Genomic DNA, 26,350 nt, shown 5'->3' with positions numbered 1-26,350 from the left:
TTATTGGTGGTTTTTCTTACTTGACATTAAAAATAAATTAAAAATTTCTGAAATCTCAATTTTAGATCCTTCTTTAAATTCTTGTACACGTACATACATACTTGCTTTTTTTGCGTTTTTCTAATCAATTACAAAAACTTCAATTGAATGAACTGAATGACTTTTTTCATACAGCATTATGCACCATAGACAAGTCCATACTTCTACATTTGAAAAATAACCTCACTTTTAGACTAGCATTTTTCAAATTCGATTTTAAGTTATTATTCAAATGAATATTGTTAGAAAAGATGAGATATCAAGTTGAAATCTTCGAAATATATTTTAAAGTGTTACTTATTCTATTTATTAAGAGATCGCTTTAGAACTAAAACCAAACTGGATTGTTTACTTTTACTATAAAATGGATTGAATCGGACTATACTTATGTATTTATAGGTACTGTTACTTATAAATGTAAAACTATTTCTCTTACCTGTACAAACCAACACTGTACATCAAGTTGCACCATCTGCAATGCTCCTCTAATTGCTCCGGGTATGATTGCACAGTACTTTAACCCATTGCTTGGCATCTCCACCCACTCGCTGAGCGGACATTGGTCCCAAACAAGAGAAAACTCATCCCCAGAACTACTCCAACTTGTTACCGTCGGTTGCATATTTAGATATAGCCTGGAAACAAAGAAATAAGAGCCTTAGATGACCTTATATTGATTACAATTTGTAGTCTAAGATTACTATTATTGGGGTGGCATCACTCAGAGCCTACACCTCCTCTCATCACTGTAACCATTGACTGATCTAGGCAGCATTGAAGAACTGACAGACGTTCCTGTCTCTGACAGATTTAATGTCTTCCGGTTGTGGCATATGCCTTCCCAGTAGAACTTTGTACGCCCATAAGGGGGTAACATTGGGTGAGTAGATGAACAGGAGTTTTATCCGCCTTGAGGCAGAATCGACATTTTCTATTCTCTCTCTGTCCAATAGTTGACATATGATTGTTCAAGCCACAATGCCCTGTTAAGGCTCTAGTGAGCATTCCTGTCCTATGACAGAGCTTCTCTACAGTGTTTGGCACTGTTGGCAGATATCAGGGCAATATATAGTTTTAAACTTTCCCATTGCATTGTACTAACATTTGGAAATGGGAATTAACATCAGGAAACTACGTAGGTGTGAAAAATACCTATTCATATGTGAAGGCGTTTATTCCTGTTTGCAAATGTTAGTAGATATAAGGGCTTTTGAATGCTCAAGACACGTCCTCTGTATGACATTTCTCAGGAGAGATGTGTGCTCTCTTTTAGCAGAGTGATCTTTGCCAGGCTATATGCTATCCCTATGAAGGGTTCGTGTCGAATAAAGGTTTCCCTAGCACCAGCCTTCGCCAGTTCATCCACTGACTCATTACCCTCAATGTCAGAGTGTCCTGACACCCAGCGCAGTGTCAGCGCATTTGAATATTACTCAAGTCAGAATAAAACATGAATATTTATAACATTGTACAACCAACACACATACAACTTTTGTTATCCATAAATATAGCAAATTATAATATGTATATAAAAGAGGAATTATAAAATTCTATATACAATAATAATTGTCTGCAATAAATGATTTTTATTTCAATATTTATAAGTATTTTTTTACTGTTCTTTACAATTCTGTAAATTACTTAAGCAGTATTTTCAGCCCAGCGACAATATAGACTGTTTTCATATAAAAACCATTTCTAATTTTTCCACAACTCCATCAATTTCTACAATGATTCTGCCAATGTCAGGGATAAAAATGTTTATGTAAGTAGGTACTTTAGTTTTGTAAAAATAATATAATAATTATGGAGAACAATGGCAATGTCCAGTTGAGAATCTCATAACATAATGAAAACTAAGAAACCCACTTGACAGATTAAATATAACCTTCTTTTTGGGTGAAGCGCAGCTTATATCAATCTACAAATGTTTTTGAAACATAAATTCTATACTATTTAAAAAAAACCAATGCAAACCTAAAATACTATTGTTAATTACCTGAAGGCCTGCTGAATCTTGTCTGCAGTCTCTCTCATCTCCAAACAACGTCCGGACGTGGTTCTTGCGAGAAAATCTTCTACCAATCGCACGCCCATATTATAACCAATTCTTTCCAATTGTTTATTAACATCCTCTGAACTATCTATTTCTTTCAACATTTGCGATACTAGAGCACCGTACGTGAGCGTCAGCAACTCGGAATTCTGAAAATTTCATTAAAAATTGTGAAACAATTATCAACGTAATGATTAAACAGCATCTATGTTGTTTTAGAAACTTACGACTTTCTTTGCGTCAAGTCTAGAAGTTTGCCGTGACATGGTTTTGAAGTATTTTAATCACAAATACAGTACAAAAACGAAGAAAACAAATACGCCTCCACCGTAACCACAACCGTAACCGTAATATATATAGTATCTGTTTAGGTGTTTACGCACCGTACAGATATTCAGATAATCAATGTAACGTCATAGGCTGTCCATTTCGTTTTGTTATGGTTTTGGCTTATATGTTGTACATACTAGAAGTGATATCTTTGCTAATTTTCGCATTTATCATTCTATTTCTCGTAAATCTTTTATAACGCTTTAAATTTTTATTTTAATAAAAAATAAAATAGCAAATAATTAGTCTCAATCACACTCGTTTGTCAGAATGTAATTGCAATATCAAAATGCACATGGTTCTTTTTCAACCAAATTTTGAATTCATAATTTTATTTCTAATAAAGAAACTTGTACGATAAAATACCTTTTCCTTCAAAGTATTACCAACCCAAAATTATAGTACAGTTTTAGAAAAAAATAAAAATCGGCTGCTTAGAACAGACCTTTGTTAATGTGCCTTTAAGAAAATATTGAAAAATGTGTGTGTTGAGCAACGTACAAGTGTCTTGTACTTGTGGTTCTTGCGAGAAAATCTTCTACCAGTCGCACGTCCATATTATAACCAATATTTCCAATTGTTTATTGACACCCTCTGAACTATCTAGCCATCAGCCTCTACATAATATGTCCTTAATTTTAAAAATACGGTAACCTGTATTATCATTATTATTTACTTTAGTCTTCTCAGCTTGTTAGCAGGGGGTCTACGCTCGATCTCCGTCCGACATCCGTCCGAAACAATTACTGCCAAACCTCCTGGTTTGAAGCACATTTACGGACCTAAGTCAAGGAAATGCAGTAGGCGTGTATCTATGAGTATGTGGTGGGTGTGTAATAAGATCCTACTTCGTCCTCTTCCATCCGCATGAATTTTCTGACGATGCGGCGTATATTTAAAATTACAGCTTTTTGCAAGAATTTGTGGAGGTTTCTTTACACCCTAATAATTTATGGCTATGGAAAAGATGATTAGAAATAATGCCTGTTGTGAAGAGATTTATTATTATCTATTTTAGACTCTCGCCTCTCCCAAGGCCTTAAAGTTTAATTTTGAATTTTTAAATGGGAGAGGGGGCATTTCCCGGCATTGGCACAGTCGGCCGTAGTCAGGAACTCAGGTTCAAGAACCGGCGAACAATACGTGCCGTATCGAGCAGGACCGCCTTCTGCATTTGTGCTGAAAGCGACACGCCACAGAAATCCAACCTCCTCAAGCTGTTAGAAGGGCTGACTAGAATTAACCCGTTTGCGGACATAACATTTGGGATTATTTCAGTGGAGGCCACATCCCACATGTCAGTGATCTCGTGCGCCAGGTCGAGAAACTTCCGGCGTTTCTCAGATTCGGCTTTCATGAGACCCTTATTATGCGGGATGGTAACGAGAAATATCCTCGACTGCGATCGATCCAATATCACAATATCAGGCTTATTCGCAAGAATAGTCCTGTCCATGACAATGTACCGTTTTTAGGATATATTTCCGATAGTTCCGCGTCTTGATAACCTGATCCTGTATTACACAGACAAAACCTTCGTTTTCCCCAAAGAGGTCCCCGAAACGCAGCCAATTTATGGAGGCTTTACGGTACATGAAGGACTCGTGGAGTACCTTAAAGAATCTCCCATGGAGCTCCTTGTCTTTCCATATGGACTCGCGGTCAGAGGTTATTATTATTATTATCATGAGCCGTTACTGTATGCGATACAAAATTGCCTATTGCATGTATGAAGAGGGTTCCTCAATTGATACGTTTTATTTTTATTTCGCTGGGAATAATAATAAATAGAAGTCTTTAAATGTTTGTCACTGAGAAGCAGCACCAGGATTTTTTTAATTTCCAGCCGTATTTTCCAACCTTGGAATAGCTAAGAAAGAAATCATTGTAATTTTTTCCTTTACACAAACACACTCGTGTACCTTTTAACCGCCTTAAAAAAAAGGGAGGTTCTCAATTCGACTGTATGTATGTTACTACCTGCGCCTTATTGTAGCTCATAATGTAAACAATAAAATAAACGGTCGACTTGACGATTTTCTAAGCGTCGCGTGCTGGACGGGTGAATGGAAGGGTGGAAAACTAGGGGATGAATCCGGTTTCACGTACTTTTCGGCAATTCCGGTATTTCGGGTAACCGATTTTAATAAAACTTGGCAGATTTTGTAATTCCACGAATTTTAAAAGTCGGTTTTTTTAGTACTCTGTACTGAGATTATTTGTTCTTGATGCTACGGTCCTTGTCCTTAGGTAACTTTTTGTACCAACTTATTATTTTAAATTATTGATTTGCAACGAAGGCTCCCATTTCAAACAGCGTAGGCTGTTTTTGTTAGAAATAATATAATCAGTAATTTCACAAAAAATAATTGAATATCAATTCAATAAAAATTTAAAATACAGTTAATAGCGACATCTATGAAGGATGAAGGGATGGCTGGATGAAGTAAAGGTATCTAACTGGGTGATAAAACTTTCATAGATTTCTCATAGATGCGCTACGACTAAAAAGTCGTTGAAAACTAAATATACACAACAAGGACATAGAAAAATTCGTGAAGTCCGCTGGTTCGTTCCGTGGCTTAGTTGGTATAGCGTCTGGCACGGTATGCTAGAAGACGTCGGTTCGAATCCGGCCGGATCGAAGGATTTTTTTCGAGTGTTCGATCTTGGTATTAATAATTAAGACTGTGTTTTGTTTACCCGTTATTCGTCTAATTTATGATAATACTAACAGCTTTGGAATATAAAGTGCACTAAAACTATAGATTTTAGCTTCTCACAATTTTATTATTCATTTCCCTTTTACAGGTCTTGTGTGTTGGCCTGTTTGTGTGGTATTTAATACTCAGGATATTTAATACAAAGATGGGATATTTTCATTTTTATTTTTTTTCCATCCTCCAAGTTTTCATGTTTGTAATTCGTTTAAAGAAAATTCATACCGTTTAAAAAACGAACAATAGCAACACTATTACTGTCAACTGAGCGTCTTTTGTTTTGTTTGTGAAAATGTCAATTTCAAAATATGTTGCGTATGTGGACCGTTAAAAAGAGAAAATTGTAATTGTATTTCGTGTTTTGAGGCGAGGTAAACGTTTTGCGTGGTCTTATGTGAATTATGGAAAGTGATGAATTTGATAATCCTGGTATTTTGAACATTCACTCAAGACCAGATGATGGCCCGTCAGCGTTGAATTCAACAATTCTTGATTATTACAAAAAGTTTGGTCGTAAAAGGGATTTAGAGCAGTACTTTTCTTTATCGACAGCTCAGGGTGACGTTAGGGACCCTTCGAGCTTGTTTTGGAGGAGAATGAAGTCTCAAAGCGATTCAGAGTCGGGAGAGAAGAGCCGTGAGTCGTCTACTGAAATTTGCAGAATATCTATTAAATGCTCGCTTCTAGACCAAGAACCTTGCACTTCACAGGTAATTTTGTACTTTAAAAAATGTCACTAGTGCGATATAATTAAAACTCGTATATGTGTGTTTTTATAACAATTAGGGTACCAATATTTTTACGCATCGTGTGCATAAGATTTATATGAAGCATTATGCATCTACATTTGTATGGCGCACGACTTTAGAGTGGAATACCACTTCATATGTGGGGCGCTCTATAAGTTTCCAAAATAAATAAGAAAAAAACACTATAAATGGTCAGAAATGAATTTATTGTTTCTCAAAATATTCTCTGTTAGCGTTTATGCACTATTTCATATGATTAAACCAATTTTGAACACATTTATGCCACTCCTCTGTGGCAACCTCTGAAACATATTTTTCACACTTTTCAACAGTCTCTTCAGGTGATGAAAATCTTTGAACGCATAACTGGTTTTTAATTTTTGGAAATAAATAAAAGTCACAAGGTGCCAGGTCGGGACTGTAAGCCGGATGGCTCATGAGGTCAATGTTCTTCACCTTTCATAAATTCATTTGTCTGTCTGGCTGTGTGAAAACTGGCATTATGGTGGTGCAAGATGATACGGTGTTTACAGTTATGTTTACAGAGTTTGTCTAAACAACTTTTGGCAAACAAATGGTTGTGTACCAATCACTATTCACGGTACAACGATTCTCCAAAGCAACAGTAGCCACGTGTCCAGTTTTATTAAAAAAAAAAGCAATCATCCCCTTAGAGGCACTTTGCACATACACCACTTTGGTTGGTTGCAGATCATCTCGAATGACCCATTTGCTTGATTGCTGCCTTGTTTTAGGATTGTAACTATAAATCCATGTTTCGTCACCTGTTACTATGTCCCACACCAAATTTGACGCCCTTTCGTTGAATCTAGTGAGCATGGCATTGCACCAAATGATACGATCGATTTTTTGAGCCTCAGTAAAATTGTGTGTGATCCACTGATACCACAGATTTTTCACACCTAAATGTTTGTGTAGTATTGATTGTATTTCACTCATGCCTATGGCTAAATACGCATGGTATGTCACATGCCTGTCTGTTTTGATCATATGGAGCACAGCATCCATGTGTTTGTTTGCAGTTTGCATCCACAGCAGTGGTCGGGCGACTGTCATGAAATTCGTCACTGAAGGTCGTATTCCAGAACTCTACTCAGTACTCAAGTTTTTTTTTTTTTTTTTTTTTTTTAATTTATTGACCAAAAACAGGAAAAAAAATACTTAATAAATAAATACAATCATCGCTCACAAAAGCCCTTCCGGCTTTATCCGCGGCGAAGGAGTTCATACATGTTACAATTAAGTTTGAAACGAACGTTTTTAAAACTCGTATAAATACAGTCTTATACAGTCTTATACAGTCTTATACAGTCTTATACTTGATTATTGCAGTGAGCACTGAAAATCATACTTAAGTCCTTGCCATTAGGGTCATATTTCTAGTGCTTGAAATCATACTCAAGTCTGCTCAAATCCTGACTTGAGCATTGAGTAGAGTTCTAGAATACGACCCTGAGATTCACACAACCTTGTTTGTATTCTGCAAACCAGCTGTAAATAGTCGTCTTGCATGGTGCTTCATCGCCAAAAGCAGTTTGAAGCTGAGCAAAGCTCCACTGAGCTGTTCAATTACACTTAAAGTAATAAAAAATCATATTACGAAAATCTGCACAAGTTAAATCCATGGTGATGTAGAGTCTACATCACATTTCATCATCACATAGAAATTGTTAGTCTACATTATTTCTAAAATGATGCCACAATGTAAAAACAAGTGACAGTCAGATAAAACAATCTGTATTCTACAGCCAAAGAGTTCTATTTTCAAATGTTGCAATGACTTTTTAAATATAGTTTACGTAAGTGGCCAGTTCTGGAAACTTATAGTGCGCACTATGTATAAATGTGCAGATTTGTTCCTTGAATGCTGTAGGGCCCTTTGAACGGGCATAATAAGGTATGCATGTTCTATTTTCAACCTTATTGCCTCTTTCCATCACATAAGATGAAGGTCAAATCTCAATACCTCCAATGAATACTACACCAACTGAATTTTATGTAGTTAACATAGTTTTCATTGTAGGTATCAATCTGTCTTCCTTAATATAACTAATGCATTTGCATTTTGGTAACTCTGACTACATTGATTTTGAAAGTTTATTTTCTTATTGATTCTGAAAGTTTATTTTCTTTGAAAAATGTCAGTTGTGCTGATTTCGCTTAGCGGTAAAACTAACATGAAATAATATATAAAAAACCGATTCGCGATACACTGATTCCAGATAAGTTCAATTTTGTTAGAAGTGTTGATTACATTAGTTATGACAAGGATGGCAGAAATGTGCACTTACTATCTATAGAAAAAAATGCTCGAGTATGTAATAGCTGCTGTTGAGTTGGACTTTGATATTGCTTTGGAGGTTAGGCTGTGTCATAAGGAAGCTCGGCTCTGATAAGTATAATACTTAGTAATAGTACAAGTATGTAGTCAACCGTACTTAATATCCTAGCAACATCAGTATTCTAGTGCAACGGGCTGTTGTCCACAACTTGGACCTCCAGGCGCCCATATTGCGAGTAGTCGGTATTGGTATTATACTAAATAGGTATTACTATTTTCCTGGCAACGGAGGTGAAAATGTGTAAAACTTTACTTTGAAATTATAATTTATTATGTAGTATCATTGGGTGCTTAAGTAAATATCAGCTAATGGATAACCTTCTACTTGGTTAAAAATTACAAAAATAAATTCAAGCTCTATTTACTACAGGTAAATAGTTTCCTAAGTAACAAAAACTGCGGAGTCATTTCTGCTTATTGCTTCAATTGATTTATGATACTTGGCTATAAATAAAACTACCTTGCTTTCTTTCTGTTAGTCAATACGTTCATTACGCGTTAAAACTTCGATATATCAACAATCTAGTGATTTAAGTGCTGAAAGTTTACAAATTTTATTTGTACCTTTAACAAAACGTTATTCTTCTGTGTTACACCTTCTTGAACACTCACCATTTTGCCTACTTGTTTGGTTGTCAAAATATGTTTTAAAAGGTAATCTTAAAAATGGGATTTATAACTTTTTGCCTTGTTTGGTTGTCAAAATATGTTTTAAAAGGTAATCTTAAAAATAGGATTTATAACTTGGTATCATATTTTACTTTGATTTATCCTAGTAATTGGTATCATATTTTTCTTCGATTTATGCTAGTAACTTCGCATCTAACCATTAACGCATTAATATGCGACTATCACCATACTATAATAAGACAAGTAATTTAACTCCATAGAAACGTAGCAGTGTGGCCTGTATATGTGCGCGCCCGCCGCATGTCGCCGTGTAAGGACGCACGCATCATACAGGTGCACGGGCGAGTTGTCACATACGCCATTCATTATAGAATTGAAGGGTTCATTCAATGATTAAAGTAGACATTGTCATCAATAGATGTGTTTATTGTAGTGTTTATGGTCATTTTGTTCAGCATTTCATTTCTATTTCATAATCATACTCCCATTATCGATATACTAATCTGTGATGTTAAAAAAATCTATATGTAATAACGGCATTTGACAAAGGTTACTTCAACCACACAAATGTTGTAATGAATTTCCAAATTATATATATATATAATTGCAAAGATCTGATGGGCACTCCCATTGCGCCCGTCACCCTGAGACATACATTGACAAGTCCCATGTGCCTGTACTTTCACTAGCACCCTTACCCTTCTAAACCGGAACACAGTAATGCTGACATTACTTTTTGCGGCAGAAAGGTTGCAATACTACCCTGGACGAACTCTTTTACAAGGACTTCTGCTGCTATTATGATAACATTAGCCTGTAGATACAACTAGAATAATGACGTGACAACCCTATGCTTCGGATGACGCAAAACGGATTGAAGCAAAACGAGCGGAAGTTGCACTACTTGTTTTATTATACTATGTTATCACATAGCTGTACAATTTTATTGTTGTCATTTATTAATCAATTTTGACATCATTCATATTGATTTGTATATTTCCACTATTCTTTTGTAGTCCTTGAAGGTGGTATAATTTTCACTATAGTACCTTTTAAATTTTATTCAAAAAGTAACAGTTTTATACATGTTTTTATTTATGATGTTTATCTTCCATAAATTTTAGGATGAAAACACTCAACCGAAAGAAGAAAATAATGACTCCGCATCACCGCCTATCATCACGGAATATGTAGATGAAGATCAGCTTAATATTTCCAGAACTTCAGATAACGAATCTGTGAAATCTGATGATAACCATTCACAGAAATGTAAGTGTTCAATTATTTGATGGATTAAAAAAGCTCTTTATTGGCTGATCAAGGTTGATAGAATAACTATGTTTTTTGTATTTTATCCAATTTATGTATTTATGCTGACCTCCTCCTCATGGCCATGAATGTCTCCTGAATGCCTCCTCATAGTCATGACTAGCAAAACGACCTTGTTTCATTCTGTCTGTTTAAAGATTGTTGAGCTTTTATTTTTAATTTGTTTGGTTAAATTCGGTAAAGTAAATACAGCTTTTATGTATCTATCTACCTAATACCAACATTAGGATTGGTATTAGCCTGTCCTTGAGCTTAGGTTTCCTCCAGCAATACACTCTTAGCAGTTTTCTCCATTTGTTCTGGCGAAATTTTAATGGGGTCTTGTATCAAATGACATTACAGAAGTACAAATACAATACAAAATTGTGTGCATTTTATAACCAACCTTAGCAAGCTAACAACGACATACTCGACACTTATATTATTTGTAGTTATCTATCTAACATCAGGTAAGAACGAGTGAGAGAGAAGGTAATACGAGGTGTGCTTACAAACTGGACAGATGATTTGGTTCTAAAAGTAACTGTAATTAAAATTCATTACAAATATACATTTGCACACAGGTATATTTCATTGTACATATACATAGGTAATTTTAATGATAAATTGGAATCTGTTGTTTATGTTATTGCGTCCTAGCTATGGAGTACATCAGTATCTAAAGAAAATTGTGTATTGAGGTAGTTGTTTAATAAGTGTCAATTTATGTTTTTTCAGCGGTCGACGTCACCTTAGATACATCACTGAACAAACCACCATCGCCAACTAGCAGTGTGACGTCTCAGCGTAAGCTAGAGTGGGATTCCTTAGCAGATGTTGGTTATGCTAATGAAAGTGACAGAAAAAACTCAGCATCAAGTCTGAGTACTCTAGAAAGACTTGCACTAAAGCAACAGTATTCAAATAGTGACGCAAAACAAGAATCTAATATAGGATTACCCACAGCTCACTCTACACCAATGGACCTTAACGAATCTAAAGCTAAAAAGCCATCGAAAACGACAAAAATTTATCGACGGGATATTGACCTCGTTGAAGTAAACTTACCTGAATGTTCCAACTTAAATTCAGGACAATCTATCAATGTGAACTTGACAAAACACATATCTTTCAGTATGGAGAAAGATGGTGGAATAAGTGTAGATGAGAAGAAAAAGGATTTATCTGTTATACCTGAGAAAGTTGCAGTAAAAACAGATGTGATTCCACAAGTTATCGATAAAGAAGTTCAAACTTCTCTAATAAAAGAAAAGGAGAAGTCTAGTAGTTCAGCTGAAGTACCAAAAGCTGGAGAGATATATGGTCAAGGTGTACCTGTGTTGATTAATCTGAACGCCTTTAGACATAGAAACAGAAGGAAGAAAGTGGCGACAATGAGAAAGAAGCCTAGAAGGCGAAAGAGATTTGAAGCCAACAAAGAAAATCTTCCCGTTCAAGAAAAAAGTGGTGAACCAGTTTCTGATGCCGAAAGTTTCGAATATATGCCTGGACATATTTATAATCAAAATAAAATAAATAAAGATGAACCAAGACCTCATCAATCTGCTGGAAATAAATCTAGTTTAGAATCTAGTGGCGTAGTTACTACTGATTCAAGTAAAGAATCCAAAAAATCTTTTACTAAAGATTTAGAGAAAAGCATCAATTTACTTAAAGGGGCATTGCAGAAACGTTATAATGACTCTAATTTAAAGGAACGACTAGTCAAAGAAGTTGTGCAACAATTACTTAAAGCTAATTACAGAGATGAAGATAGTACTACAGAATTTCTATCAGGATTGAGTTTCAGTAGCAAAAAAATAGGTTTAAAGGAAGACCCTACTACTAGCACTTCTGATGCAAATAATACAGCAGAAGAAGTGAAACCGTCAAGACCACGAAAATCAATTTTGAGACCTGATAAATTCAGTACAAGTGCTGTAGCTTCAACGTCACAGAGCACTCCTAACTTAGCTTCTGTATCCACTAGAGAACCTGTCATTTCGAGTAATGCTAAAACTTTGCTAACATCTAATACTGAGTCAGACGTGTCTAGCAAGGAGAAAACATCATCTGAGGAGCTGTATCAAAAGTATTTAGATGCTTTGAGGAAAGAAGAAGCCTATAAGAAACATTTGCGAGATAAAGAAATGTTTTTGAAGCAAAAACGTGTGTGTTCAGATGCTACTTTCAACTTTCCCTCACGACTCGATGCAAAAAGTCAAAACAGAATAAAAAATTTAATGAAAGATTTGACAAGAAATAATTATGATGACGGTTCTGGTGACGCAAGTAAATTAGAAGGAGGCTCCAGCTCGGGAGTCAATATAAGATATCCAATAGGGATGAAACAGAGAAGCCATTCTGTATTCACTCTTTCATCTGGTAATTCTGAAAGTCATAGAAAGGCTCAAACTAAAAAAAGCGAAGGAAAAGAGTCGCCGAGAAAAAATGAATCCCCTCCAGCTGGCTCTAGTAGAAAGGATGGTGTTCAATCACTCCATCCACCAAACCTGAAATTTTGTGATAGTTCCACTCAGGTAAACATAAAGAAAGATAAAGCAAAACATCTCGATGCAACAAGTAACATGGTGAATGAGAGTGTCGAAACGACGATGCATACAAAACGATTTCCACAGTTTCTATTGGATCCCAATGGCGAAATAAAGTATGTTTGTGTGTGCAATGGTGGCAATATGGAAGATATTCCGAAAGTGTCTGACAATTTTAAGATATACAAATGTTCTCCATTAGATACCAAATCACACGATATACAAACTTCAATGGAAGTCAAGCAAAGTCAACATGATGTTCTTGCATCTTGTAATCGTACAAACAACACAAAACAAAAATCTGTTGTTGGAAAAGACTGCGCAATTTTTTCTAAGTGCTCACAAACCAATATAGAATATGAAGCCGACAGTTCTAAAGGAAATCGCTGTACAGAAATGTATTGGGTTCATGAGGGTGTCAGATGTATTCAAACAGAAATAAGCATTGATCCGAAAATTCCAGAGGCTTGCTTGTCTGATATAAAGATGATAAATGATACAGATTGTGCTCAGTTAATTTACGAACAGTACAGGCAGAAATCAAAATTGAGTATTAACTCTGAGACTAATAAAACTGTGAGTTCGGAAAATTCTAATGCTTTAGTTACTGTATCCAGTGGTACTTGTCCTACAAGGGTGGGTTTAGAACTTAACCGACCTGCAACAGATTATAAACAAGGAAATCGTCAACAAGTGGAATTTACAGATAATGTACATATTGGAAATCTCAACAAAAAGTTAACAGTGACTGTGGGTACCAATGCAAATGATTTGATTAAAACACCAGTACAAGTAGCATGTCAGAGTATTCTAACAGATCAAGTGAAAACGAAAGATAACATTACTTCTTTGATTGAGGAATGTTCCAAAGGTAATCAGTATCAAAAAATACCTGAAGCTAATCCTGTTCTGACTATGCCTTCACAAAATTACGTTGTCAATACTTTGTTTACAAGAGAAGTGGTAAAACCAATCGATACCCAACCAATTAATAAACCATTTCTATGCTCAAACACAGATTCCAATGTATTAAACAATGGTGAAAGACGCAGTGAACTGATTAATGAAATTCTTGCTGTCACCAACGTAACAGACGGTAGTCAACATCAATGTCAGCATTTAGGCTATTACACCTATCCTATAGTAAAACCATTTGATGCTAATAGCGGCAAGTTTGAATTGCGTTATGGATCTGATTGTGACCATGCCACATACCATGGAGTTATTGAAATGAAGGGTACCCCCAGGAAATGTTATGATTGCCAAGAATCAAGTTGTACAGGGACTTGTATGAAGGATGCATTATTTACAAACAATAAGCCGAATCTTTGTTATGGTGAAGATTTAAGAAAATGCAATAAATCAAATAAATGTACTGATACGGACCCAATAATTGATGTAAATAAATGTCAATCGTGTAGGTCATCTATTTGTAAGGGAATAAGTGATGAAACTAGCGTTTGCCAAAAACAGAGTCTCGTGTCGTACTCAGACGCGAGATGTGGTACTTCGGATGAAAACACGCTAGAAGAAAGAAAATATGACAATGTGGAAACGGATGTAACCGGCCGACTCTGTGATACTGAGTGCAAAAAGCCAAAAGGTACCCTTCGTTTTGCTTGTGGTGAGAATGATTTTCGAAGTGATGCTTTTGCTGGAAGTCCAAAAAAAAGTGTACGCATAGAATCTTGTTTACCAAAGGTGAATGCCGCGGCGAAGGAAAAATGTGATTATCCTGAAACTGCAGATTGTACGGAATCTTGTGATAGTACCGCTAAATGTATGAAAGAATTTCCTGTTAGAAAAGAGTTTACATCGTACGAGCCAGAAAGGAGTGCAATAACTATGAAGAAAAACCTTGTTAGTCGCACTATAGAAAAAGAGAGCGCTCCAAATTGCGCGGAAAATAATAAATCTAAATTAGTTTATCCCGAAATTCCAAAATGCGGTACTTGTGGCGAGGGCACTCCATGTATAGAAAAACCCACTGTTCGTGAAGAATTTACTCCAATAAGCAAAGAAACCGGTCCGATTGGTGGAGCGACCAGTCCGATTGGTAGACCGATAAGTCCAATTGGTCGAGCGACTTGTCCTATAAGTCGAGCGACTAGTCCCATCAGTCGATCGACGAGTCCGATTATAAGAGCTACCAGCCCGATTGCTAGAGCCATCAGCCCAATTGGTAGAGCGACCAGTCCGATTGGTAGAGCGACCAGTCCGATTGGTAGAGCAACCAGTCCAATTAATAGAGCAACCAGTCCAGTTCCCACAGAACCGATCCAACGTAAATCACCTATCCCGGCTCGTCGAGTAGCCAATACGAAAAATGACACTGCTTCTGAAAACTCGCGAAAAGGCAAAACTTCTGGCACTTCATGTCATTCTGAGGGAATGCCTAAGCGAAGGTGTATTTGTTCTCGGACCGCTAAATGTGGTGGATATTGTACTAAAACCGCTAAGTGCATGATACCACGACCTAAACTAAACCAGCCAGGTAAAGGGGATCATATTGAAACAGATTCTGGAAAATCAGACAGAAGTAGTCAAACTTTAAGCGAAGAGAGAAAATCGTCGTGCCCCTGTCCAGCATCCTCAGAATGTATGGGTGCCTGTGGATACGATGCTGCGTGCGCCGTTGAAACTAATATCAAATTAAATGCAGATTCTGTTATTGGCAATCCACAAGAAGATAAAATAACTCCGCTTAACCGAAGTACGAGTAAGAATTATAGTGATGACTCTGAAGCGCCTAGCTCTAAAAATATTATCAAAGAAATGATACAAGACTTGACGAGACGTTACTCAAAAAAATCTATACACAAAAGTGAGAAAAAGAAATGCTTTAAAGAGATAATGACGCTTTTGAACTATCTTTTGGACACAGAAGAAGAAAGTACTGATGTTGATATTGCGCGAGCTTTTGAAAGTGGCGTCTCAGATAATGTAACGTCTAAAAAAAGATCTGAATTTAGTACTTATGAAAACAATATGAAAACACAGAATATATTAGAAAGTTCAAAATATAGTTCAAGAAAAGTAAATTATTCGGATTCGTCTTCGCCAGATATACAAAGGTCGCAACATGTTTCTGGCAGCGATTCACGCATCAGATCCACTGAACATTCGAATACTCGTCGACCAGTTTCTCCGTCTCTGGATCATCCTGACTCCCGCTCTCCTCAGCGTAATAGAACTCCCACCCGCAATACTTCTCCCGCTCGGAACACTTCTCCTTTACGGTCTACATATCCTAATTCTGATATCGAACACAAAAGTTCAAGCGAAGGCAAGAATGAACTTTCTAGTCGAAAAAAGAGCACTGCTCAAGATGATGTATCCGACTATCGCCGAAAAGAACTACAGCACGACAGAGATAAAAAATCAGAAAAAGAAGGGATTTCTTTCAGTAACAGACTCCACCGAGACGAGTCGGATAGTGAGAGAGCGGCGTGTGCTTGCCGCAGCAACTGTGGAGACAAAAATTGTCACTGTGAAAAGAAAAAGTCTGTAAAAGATATTGGTGTTCAACTGGATTCAAGGAAACGCTACAGAGATTGGCATACCGAATCATCTGATGTTCCATTTTCTACAGATTTGCCCTCTTCGGATTCCGCTACTTGCAAGGTTCTAAATAAAATCAGGAAGGAATGTGAAAAGTATCAACAAAGACGTTGTAAGTCCCATCATTCGAAAAGATGTGAGATTTCTAGTAGCACCTCTTTGAGTTGCGAGCAATGCAAACGAGCTTATCATTGCCAATGGAAACAACTTAGATGCAAATCATGCAAAAAAAGTGAGAAGAAAAAAAATGTCGGCTACAATTTGTTTATCCAGACTTCGGATAGCATAATTAGCGAAGAACTGCCGTTTCCGAATTCTTGTCGGCCGCTAATGAAAAATATAATATTAAAGGTGCCCCGAAATAAGAAGGTGTTAGGAGAAAAGGTTCCTTTCCAAGAAATTACATGTAATATCCATAAACAACAACAGAGTCCTCGTGGCGACGCAAAAACTAGATCGAAGAGTGCACCGAATGATCCAACAGTTCGAGATTATTTGGAGCAAAATCGCCCAGATTTCATTCAACAATGTCTGACACGACAAAAATGCTTGAAGATGATTAGTGAATCTAGGTTAGTACTAAACAATGAAAAGAAAAATTAGTAAACAATTGGCACGATTTATATAGAAGTAGCAGGGATGTCTGGCGAACGCTTGCACAAACGTTTTCAAATCCATATTTTGTGTACCTTGTTTCAATTTCTTATTTATATTTATATTTCTTATTATCTCATATACCTTCTTTTATATAAATTGGCGCCTTTGAAGCTAAAAAAACTCACCAACGTTTCTTACTTCAGCTGTGAAGATCCTAACGCCACCCCGCATTTGAACATGCTCGTTATTCACGGACCCAATGACCCGTGCAATCGTGCGATGCCTATTGGCTTATGTTGCAGAGGTATTAAACTCCTAAATATCCCAAATTAGTACATTTCCGTCTTATATTGAAATGTAGATTATTAAACGCGTGAAGCTTGATAGTAGTTGATCAATGATTTGCACTACAGGTACTGATCCTTGTTCCCAAAATGAAGTATCAAGATTTGGTGAGTCGTTTTGGTAGTTTAGTTTTTAGTTTGTACTTGTAGATTCCGCATTGATCCGCGAAATCGTTAGGAAATTATTCAGCGTGTGCTCTAAAATGGGCTTGCTTAATACAACTACTTAAAGTAATTGAAGTATGTACTGTGAAAAATGGCGGTCCAAATGGATGGTATTCAGTAATACCATCGTATAACAAAACAAGTAGTGCATCTCCCGCATCGAGTATATGACCAGAAATATAGACGAAATGTCATTTAATTTGTTTGAAAACTATTCTGCCAAATCATTACGGTGACAACTGCGCTCCGATTGGCCAGCCGAAGTTGACGACACCCGTCAGTTCGAAACAATTAACAAGTGTCGTCATTTGTTATTTCACTTCAAATCGACCAGTTTAACTTGAGCTTTGGTATGGTATAATGGATGAAAATTGAAAAATTGCATGCTTACCTATTTAATATTTAATTACCGATAAAATGTGATTCCGTTTGTTTTGTATTAGATGTTTTGATATTTTTTCCACACCACCGAATGGAACAACCCCTCATAGTTAGAGATTATTATCTTTATAACAATAAATACAGAATATTTTTGGAATATACGGAGACGTACACATGGGTTAGTTGTTGGCGCTGTACTATTTCAGCTTTCTAATTTGTGGTTTCAGTGCAAACGAGAGTTAATGTTTAAATTGATATAAGGCCCATTTGCTTGATGAATTGCCAGGGATGGATGGCCCTTATTTCGTCTCTATTTCTGGTTATGTACTCGATGAACTCCCGCCTGCTCAGAGCGTCAATGGCGTACACTTTGCTCGGAGCGTAGGTCTGTTACATTTGTTTTAATTATACCCACAGGTTGTAAATAAATTAATTTCTCGAGATATATTGAAATAATCTGTGTTAAATGCAGCACTTACGTACTGATATTTTTATACTAACATCGCGGATTGGTATCTCGGTTATGGAATATGATTATGAAATGGAAATGAAATGCTGAACAATTCATGAGTCAGTTCAGTCAATCAATGAATTTGAGGCATTATTGTTCAAACAACAATAAACAAATTTAATGTCATTTTATACATATCGAACGTACGCTTAATTGCTTAATTGTATAATGAATGCATCACGATAATATGCTAATGTGAGCGTCCGTGCAGGGCGCATAGCAGGCGTGCACACATACAAGCTGCACTGGTACGTTTTCATTAACCGACTTCAAAAAAAAAGATTTTCAATTCACTGTATTTCTTGTGTGTGTGTTACGCGATTGCTCTGACATTCTTGAACCGATTTCGATTCTTATTTGTTAGAACCTCAGTACTTTTCCCATTCAAATTTGAACCGAATATTCCACCTAAATCCCACTTTCCGTTAAGCGATTTCAATAAAACTTGGCAAATAGACGTAATTCCACGAACTTTTAAGGTCAATTTTTTTTTGTAAAAGTTATGGAGTTGCACAGGTTGTATTATACTATGGTAAAATACTCTGATTACCTAGCTCCGCTGCAATTTTCTTTACCAAGACAGTCCAATCATTTCACTAGCTATCTTAACTTCTTAACTTCTAGAGCCAATGAGCGTACAGCAGTGCGGAACTTGTTGTCAATGCAACTGCAGCTGGACGCCCAATCAACACTGAAAGCATTATCCGAGGCTGACCTGCGACAACTCGCTCAGCAGCTCGGCGTAGACCCCAAGTGTAAGACAGGTGAGATACATCTAATATCGTCGTGAAGCCCATAAGCACCACTCAGGTGTTGACATTTTATCTTACATTTCCTAAAAGTAAAATATCACCAATAAGTGCCAAAGGAAAAGTGCACAGCTTTGCTAAATTTGGCCATTTAGTAGTTAGTTATTTAGTAGCAGTGGAGCTCCTTGTGAAAGAGTTCGTCCAGAGAAGAACTGCCACCTTACCTATTTCTGTTTTCAAGTACTGCCACCTTACCTATTTCTGTTCTCGGATTTGGAGGGTAAGCATCCAGTTACACGATGTGAACGTTTTCGTGCGGCCGCCCGGTTACCACGCTTTTATATACGGACAACGGCACATTAGACTACACATTTTAGGAAAATCGCCTCCAGTGCAACGGAACAAGATACGTCAGTGTGTAGCTTGATGTGCTGGCGTGTGTACATTATTGGCGAATCTGAATTCTATTTACTAGGCAACAACATTTAAATTCTACTGAATAGTACAATCGCGCGGTTGCCGCGTAGACCAAAGACAAGCCACACTCGCCCGATGCTCGTGTCAGTTAAAACGTAAAAGCTAAATAAATAGGGCGTACTTTACATGACAGTTATATGCACGCGGTTACTGCGCGGCGGCAACGTGGTCTCCGCGCGGCGTAAGCGCGATGAAATTCGTGTCGAATAAATGCTATATCAACTTTTCTATAAAGCAATATAGAGACAATAAAGACCTTAAGGACAGGCGTGTCCCTTACCATCAGACGCACGTCTTGTTTGTCCCGTCACTTATTATCATATAAAAAAATGTGTTACGTAATCGGTTAATAAATTTCTTCTGGTTTATTGGACTACGTTAAGGACGTCTTCAAATTAGACGCTTATAGAAGCGCAGTTGCAGTGCCACTATCGTGACACGTGTGCGCCACTTTTGTAGTCACAATTCTAGAAATGTGTAGCTCTTCTACAAGCGCCTAATTTGAAGGCGCCCTTACTCAACAACTGGGGTTTGATTATCACTAATTTCAGGCTTCTTACCACGATATGACTTCTTTTTATTATCCCGATATTTCGGAACTGTCAACCCGTGGCCATGGAGCGTGCAACCGTTCCGAAATATCGGGAAAATAAAAAGAAGTCATACCGTGGTATGAAGCCTGATATTAATGATAATCATTTAGTGACTAACCACGAAAGCCTAAAATCTATGTGACTGGGGTTTGATACACAAGGAACCAATAATTTTGCGCCACAGTTCATTTAGGACTGATTTGTAAACTTACAGTTCCAATTCAGACTAAATGTTTGCCCAGATTCGTCAGAAAAGGAAACCAATTTATAAAAGTCTGAGTGTTCTGAGTGGTGCATTTGAAGTTAATATCTTTAATCTTAAAAGTGGCTATGTAGAAAATGGTAATACTTAGAATGCCAAGTTTAACTGAAAATTTATAGAAATAGCGTTTAAATGGCAACACTGAGTTAAAAACGGACTAGCATCGAGTATATAACCAGAAATAGAGACGAAATAAGGGTCATCCATCCCTTGAAACTCACCAGGCCAATGAGCCTTATATCACTTTTAGATATCAACTCACCTTTGCGTTGAAAACATTAATTTGAAACAATTGACGGCCGTCAATTGTTTCGAATTCGGGTTGGCCAATCGGAGCGCAGTTGTCACCTTAATGATTTCGCAGAATTGTTTTCAAACAAATTAAATGACATTTCGTTTCTATTTCTGATTATATCGATGCGAGTTAGTCATGTTACGTTCTTAAAAGAATAGAATAAAACCTGCTTTTTGATGTAACTGTATTTATTTAGTCTGTTGTACTGCCGTCCTCGGTAATCGACAATCGAAATAATCGACAATTTTAGCGAAATTGAGTTATTAAAATATTTCTAGAATCAGCGAAACGAGATCTGCAACCACCTATAAGCGACTTTTTTGTATCTTATTACGTTTCACTTTATTTTTAAGCAGTCAGTGTAACCATTTACGTTTCAACATTTTTGAAAGAAAAAATAACTTGGTCCCAATATCTGAAACGACATGAAAGTTACTAAATGAAAATGCGGTGTTTATGACAAGTATGCTCGTCATAAACACCGCATAATGAATTTGAGATAAGCCTCGTTAAAAAATCGAAGTCTGAAGTAAATAATCGTATTTTTTATATTTTCAGTGCCACCAAAATTCATAAGTGAACGTGAAATGAAAAAACATTCCCAAAATATATACAAAACATTACCAGAAGTACAGAAGAAGAAAGAAGAGATGAAGAAGGAGAGAATAAAAAAAACTAATTTGCTGCTGGCTAATATTTTTAAGAAGGTGAACTCAGTTTAATTTCTTTTTCCTTTGCAACCGAATCAAACGTTTTCACATGTTGTAGTAGCAGTAGTGCTCCATATGAGAGAGTTCGTCCAAGAAAGTACTGCCACCTTACCTATTTCTGCCGCCAAGCAGTAATGTCAGCATTACTGTGTTCCAGTTTTCCAGGGTAAGGGTGCTGGTGAAATTACAGGCACATGGGACTTGTCAACTTATGTCTCAGGGTGACGGGCGCTGTGGCAGTGCGCCTCAGACTTTTTAAAGCTCTCAGTGGCACTGCAACTGTTATGGACAGGCGTGTACCATCAGGTGCACGACTTGTTTGTTCGTCCCGTCACTTGATATCATTAAAAAAAAAACAGTTAAAAATGTTGGTAGTGTTCAGGTTTGAATGGTTTAATGATACGTGTCCGTGCAAGCGGCACAATTTGTAGATTCGAGTAAATCTCCATCGACCGATAACTAGACTACTAATCGCGAAACAAGTCGGCGTAGTCAAGTATTTAGTATCTATTGGTATACCAGATGTCGCGACCAAATTGCTATTTTTGTTACAAATTTGTTTTACATTGACGAGCTACCATTGTATCAAAGCTACTCTAATATCTAGTGATAACAAACAACAAATTATAGATGGTAGTATTTACACAGATTTTTATGCATATCGTCGCCTTACTGTTTCAAATTCGTATCTTAAAGCACAAAATTACTGAAATGCAAAAAATTGATTGTGTGTACGAATTTTGCAGGCTGATGTCACATCACATTTCCTTCATATTCACATACTGGCTTTTACCTATTTTTAAAGTTATGCATTCATGTTAACACCCTTGATAAGAAATTTAAAATAAACAGAAAGTTTTGCTATCTCCTGAATACTCTTTATAGATAGGAGTTTGAGAAAGTAAGGCATCGATTTTGTATTTTCTTACACATGAGTAATGCAAGTGAAACCACGATAAGTGCGTTTGCGCACTCCATCCAATTTATATTCGTTCCGAATCCGAGAAATGACGGTCCGAAATGTGACGGGCATCATTTTATCTCTAGGTGTACAAGCGACATTAGTATTTTCTCGGATTGGAATTGGACTTTAGTGCACAAGCGACATCCGAAGTGGGTCCGACTTTTCTAGATTTGTATAGATCGAGTATATAACCAGAAATAGAGACGAAATGTCTTTTAATTTGTTTGAAAATTATTCTGTCAAATCGTTACGATGACAACTGCGCTCCGATTGGCCAGCCCGAATTCGAAACTATTGACTTCAAATCGACTAGTTTAACTTGAGCTTTGCTATAATAGAAGAAAATTGAAAAATTACATATTTATGTTTAATTACTGATGAAATGTGACTCCGTTTGTTTTGTAATTAGAGGTTTTGTTGTTTTTCCCACGAATTCGAATGGAACAGCCCTCATTGTTAAAGATAGTATCTTTATTACAATAAATACAGAATATTTTTGGAATATACGGAGGCGTACACACAGGTCAGGTTGGCGCTGTACCTATTTCAGCTTTCTAATTTGTGATTTTAGTGCAAACGAGAGTTGATATTTAAAAGTGATATAAGGCACATTTGCCTGATGAGTTGCCAGTGATGGATGGGGCCCTTATTTCGTCTCTATTTCTGGTTAAATATTAGGGGTTAAAGTATGAAATTGCCGTTTTATAGCAATAGGTTCTTTGAATTTTCATAGAATCGTCATGGTTTGAGGTTTTCGAATGAAACTTTTTTCAAATGGTTTCTGTGATTTTTTTTTTTAATTTGAAACATTTGAATATCGACTTTCAATTGTTTTTGTTATTCAATTTAGACAAGAAAGATGGATACTGCGAAAATTCGAGTGATTTTTGAATACGAGTTCCGACGCGGAACTAACGCGGCAGAAACAGCCCGCAATATCAATGCTGCGTTTGGAGAGGGGTCTACTAATGAACGCACCGTGCGATTTTGGTTTAAACGCTTTCGTGATGGAAATTTCGACTTAAAGAACGAGCCACGAGGAAGATCGTTATTCACCTGTGTGTGGGCACACAGGTGAATAACGATGAATTAAGAGAGATAGTGGAAGCCGATCCTAGTCAAACTACCCAGGAATTAGCGGCATGGTTTAACGTTACCTTACCCACAATATTGACTCACTTGCGTCAAATCAATAAAATAAAAAAATACGAAAAATGGGTGCCTCATGATTTGACTGATCTGCAGAAAGAAACGCGTGTTGAAACTTGTGTTGCCTTGTTGAACCGGTACAGAAATGAAGGAATATTGGATCGAATTGTAACATGTGATGAAAAGTGGATTCTTTATGATAACCGGAAAAGAAAAATGCAATGGCTGACCCCAGGTCAAATGCCACAACAGTGTCCTAAAGCAAAACTTACCAATAAAAAGGTAATGGTAACTGTTTGGTGGTCTCAGCATGGTGTTATTCACTATAGTTTTCTCCGATCTGGTCAAGCAATAACGGCAGATGTCTATTGTGCCGAACTCCGAACCATGTTGACAAAACTAGCAGTAAAACAGCCCCGACTCATGAATCGATCTTCACCATTATTGCTCCACGACAACGCGAGACCTCACACAGCACGAGAAACCATTTTGACCCTTCAGGAACTGCAGTTAGAAACCATTCGTCATCCTCCGTATTCACCAGACCTTGCTCCAACGGACTACCATTTTTTTCGTGATTCGGACAATTATCTACGTGACAAGAAGTTTTCTTCCCAGGAGGCAGTACAAAATGCTTTCACACAGTTTGTGCAGTCTAGATCGTCGGACTTCTATCGCAAAGGCATTAATAACCTTCCCATTAGATGGCAGCAATGTATAGATAATAATGGCAACTATTTTGATTAAATAAATTTGTTAAAAATTTAAAAAATAAACAATTTAGATTTTCAGTACAAATCGGCAATTTCTTACTTTAACCCCTATTACTCGATGGTATAGTCTCAGATTCGGACCGAATAGGAATCGGATACATTGCACAAACACGCTAACGGGAACATTATAGCGCATTAAGATTGCTTTTTTATTTTTTAATATTTCGAATTTTAATTAAACTCATTGAAAATGTGTACTTTTATCCAATTTTCAGAATCTCCAAAAGAAAACTCTACGGGGTAACGTGAACATTTCCAACTACAATACGGTGGTGAAAATTTGACATAATATACAAATATAGTTAATACATTGACAAATATTAAAATAAAGTGGTCAGTGTAAAAGTAACATGGTGTGGTAGTACATGGTTAGCATCGAGTATATAACCAGAAATAGAGACGAAAGGTCATTTAATTTGTTTGAAAACTATTCTGCCATATCATTACTGTGACAACTGCGCTCCGATTGGCTAGCCCGAGTTCGAAAGAATTGGCGGGAGTCGTCAACTGTTTCACTTCAAATCGACCAGATAACTTGAGCTTTGTTATAATGGACGAAAATTGCAAAATTACATATTTAATATTTAATTACCGATAAAATGTGATTCCATTTGTTTTGTAATCAGATGTTTTGCTGTTTTTCCTGCACCACCAAATAGAACAGCACGGCATTGTTAGAGATATATCTTTATTACAATACATACAGAATATTTTTTGGAATATAAGGAGACGTACACACAGGTCAGTAGTTGGCCTGTCTATATTTCAGTGCAAACGAGAGTTGATATTTATAATAGCTATATCGCTAATGTGTTACCAGGAACATATGGCCCTTATTTCGCCTCTATTTCTGGTTATATACTCGATGATGGTTAGTATCGTATCTAATACTTTTTTGTATATTACATATTTTGGCACTATATTCCTTTTTTAAATTTCATTAATCGAAGTAATAAGATATCAATGTCACTGTCAAATAGTAATCAATCTAGTTTAAATAGTCATTGCGTCGTTGAGCAAACATTAATACTAAAAAAAAACACAGCTCATGTCATTATGAGTAATTTTAAAAGAGAGTCACAAAATTGAATATACACTCCCGGACACATAATTGCCACGTTGCATTTTTATCCTTAAAGGCCTACAATATAAAAATATAGTTATCATCGAAGAAAAAGTTTTCTCCGGTTAGGAAATGTCATTTAGTATTCCAGTTTCAAAATTGCATGATAGCATTTTTGAGCAATCAAGCATTATTTAAGCTAAGCATTTAATATTGAAAATGTAAGGTGGTTCGAATTATGTGTCGACGAGTATATTATTGTATAGAATTTAGAAAGAACAAGATTTTCTAAGCTTGGTATTAAACGCGTGTCTTGCTTAACTTGACGTTGGCGGAATCTTTGTATCGGTGAAGCTACAACACTTTAAAAAAGAACAGACAAGTAACGACACTTGATCACTTTATTTGGAACTGTATAGACATTGACGATATGTGGTCGTTTATTTCATTTAAAAATAATTAATTTGTATATTTATTGCGTTTTGTAAATAATTTATCGTTTACGTCTTTTGACGTGGCTAATGTTATTGTTAGCGTCAGTTTTTGACGATTTGTAATAAAGCAAAAAAATCCAAAAGAAAGAATAAATGAATATTTTATTATAGCTGTGTTTTTTCTTACTGCCATACCATATGCAATCGTTACCGAAATATTTGCGAACCTGTCAAAAAATGGTGAGGTTACTTTTCATTAAAGAGGTTTTGTTAAAATTTCGACCACGAGCCCAAAAATTTCTCGTTGAACTTTAAGGCCCCGCGCAAACGTTTGTCTTGTGTATCCATACAAGCAACCGGCAACTAGAAGCGAATAATAATAATAAGAAACTCATTTATTTGTCTTGAAACCAGTAATACATTTTATAATAAAATCAAAGACCCGTCGAGTCCCGGGGAACCCACGGCCTCTATTCCTCTGTCATAACTGTTGAAGTATTGTAATTAAATCGAGACTTAAAGTACGTATTGTAATTAAGATATTTTAAAACATGGAAACTTAGAATAATTAACTCT

General features: G+C 36.4%; 2 protein-coding genes across 2 annotated transcripts in view; one reads left to right on the top strand and one right to left on the bottom strand.

Moving 5' to 3' along the window:
* LOC113225444 (trafficking protein particle complex subunit 3) overlaps nucleotides 1–2,361 on the bottom strand; it is a 3,732-nt gene extending 1,371 nt beyond the window's left edge. The window contains exons 1-3 of the mRNA XM_026457758.1: nucleotides 2,323–2,361; nucleotides 2,039–2,244; nucleotides 476–674 (exon numbers count right to left, since the gene is read on the bottom strand). Coding sequence (XP_026313543.1) covers nucleotides 476–674; nucleotides 2,039–2,244; nucleotides 2,323–2,361 — 444 coding nt within the window. The remainder of the gene's footprint in view (nucleotides 1–475; nucleotides 675–2,038; nucleotides 2,245–2,322) is intronic.
* A 3,185-nt stretch (nucleotides 2,362–5,546) lies between these two features.
* Nucleotides 5,547–25,791, top strand: LOC113225443. The gene is made up of 7 exons (XM_026457757.1): nucleotides 5,547–5,855; nucleotides 10,011–10,155; nucleotides 10,933–16,879; nucleotides 18,930–19,069; nucleotides 21,240–21,388; nucleotides 24,493–24,562; nucleotides 25,300–25,791. Exons 1-6 carry the CDS (start codon nucleotides 5,547–5,549, stop codon nucleotides 24,559–24,561), a joined length of 6,759 nt encoding a protein of 2,252 aa, XP_026313542.1. The 3' UTR covers nucleotide 24,562; nucleotides 25,300–25,791.
* Nucleotides 25,792–26,350: the final 559 nt, after the last annotated feature.

Source organism: Hyposmocoma kahamanoa, unplaced genomic scaffold (genome assembly GCF_003589595.1).
Source record: "Hyposmocoma kahamanoa isolate Upper Pololo Valley unplaced genomic scaffold, ASM358959v1 160, whole genome shotgun sequence".
NCBI classification, from domain to species: domain Eukaryota; kingdom Metazoa; phylum Arthropoda; class Insecta; order Lepidoptera; family Cosmopterigidae; genus Hyposmocoma; species Hyposmocoma kahamanoa.
The sequence above is the reverse complement of the archived record's forward strand: the minus strand, read 5'-3'. Positions and strand labels throughout refer to the sequence as shown.

What these genes read in the sequence shown, in the direction of transcription:
- LOC113225443 (XM_026457757.1), top strand. Translation starts at nt 5,547, where the DNA reads ATGGAAAGTGATGAATTTGATAATCCTGGTATTTTGAACATTCACTCA. An exon ending in TGATAACCATTCACAGAAAT is followed by an intron (nt 10,156 to 10,932) that starts GTAAGTGTTCAA and finishes ATGTTTTTTCAG; the next exon opens with CGGTCGACGTCACCTTAGAT. An exon ending in AGACCCCAAGTGTAAGACAG is followed by an intron (nt 19,070 to 21,239) that starts GTGAGATACATC and finishes TTATATTTTCAG; the next exon opens with TGCCACCAAAATTCATAAGT.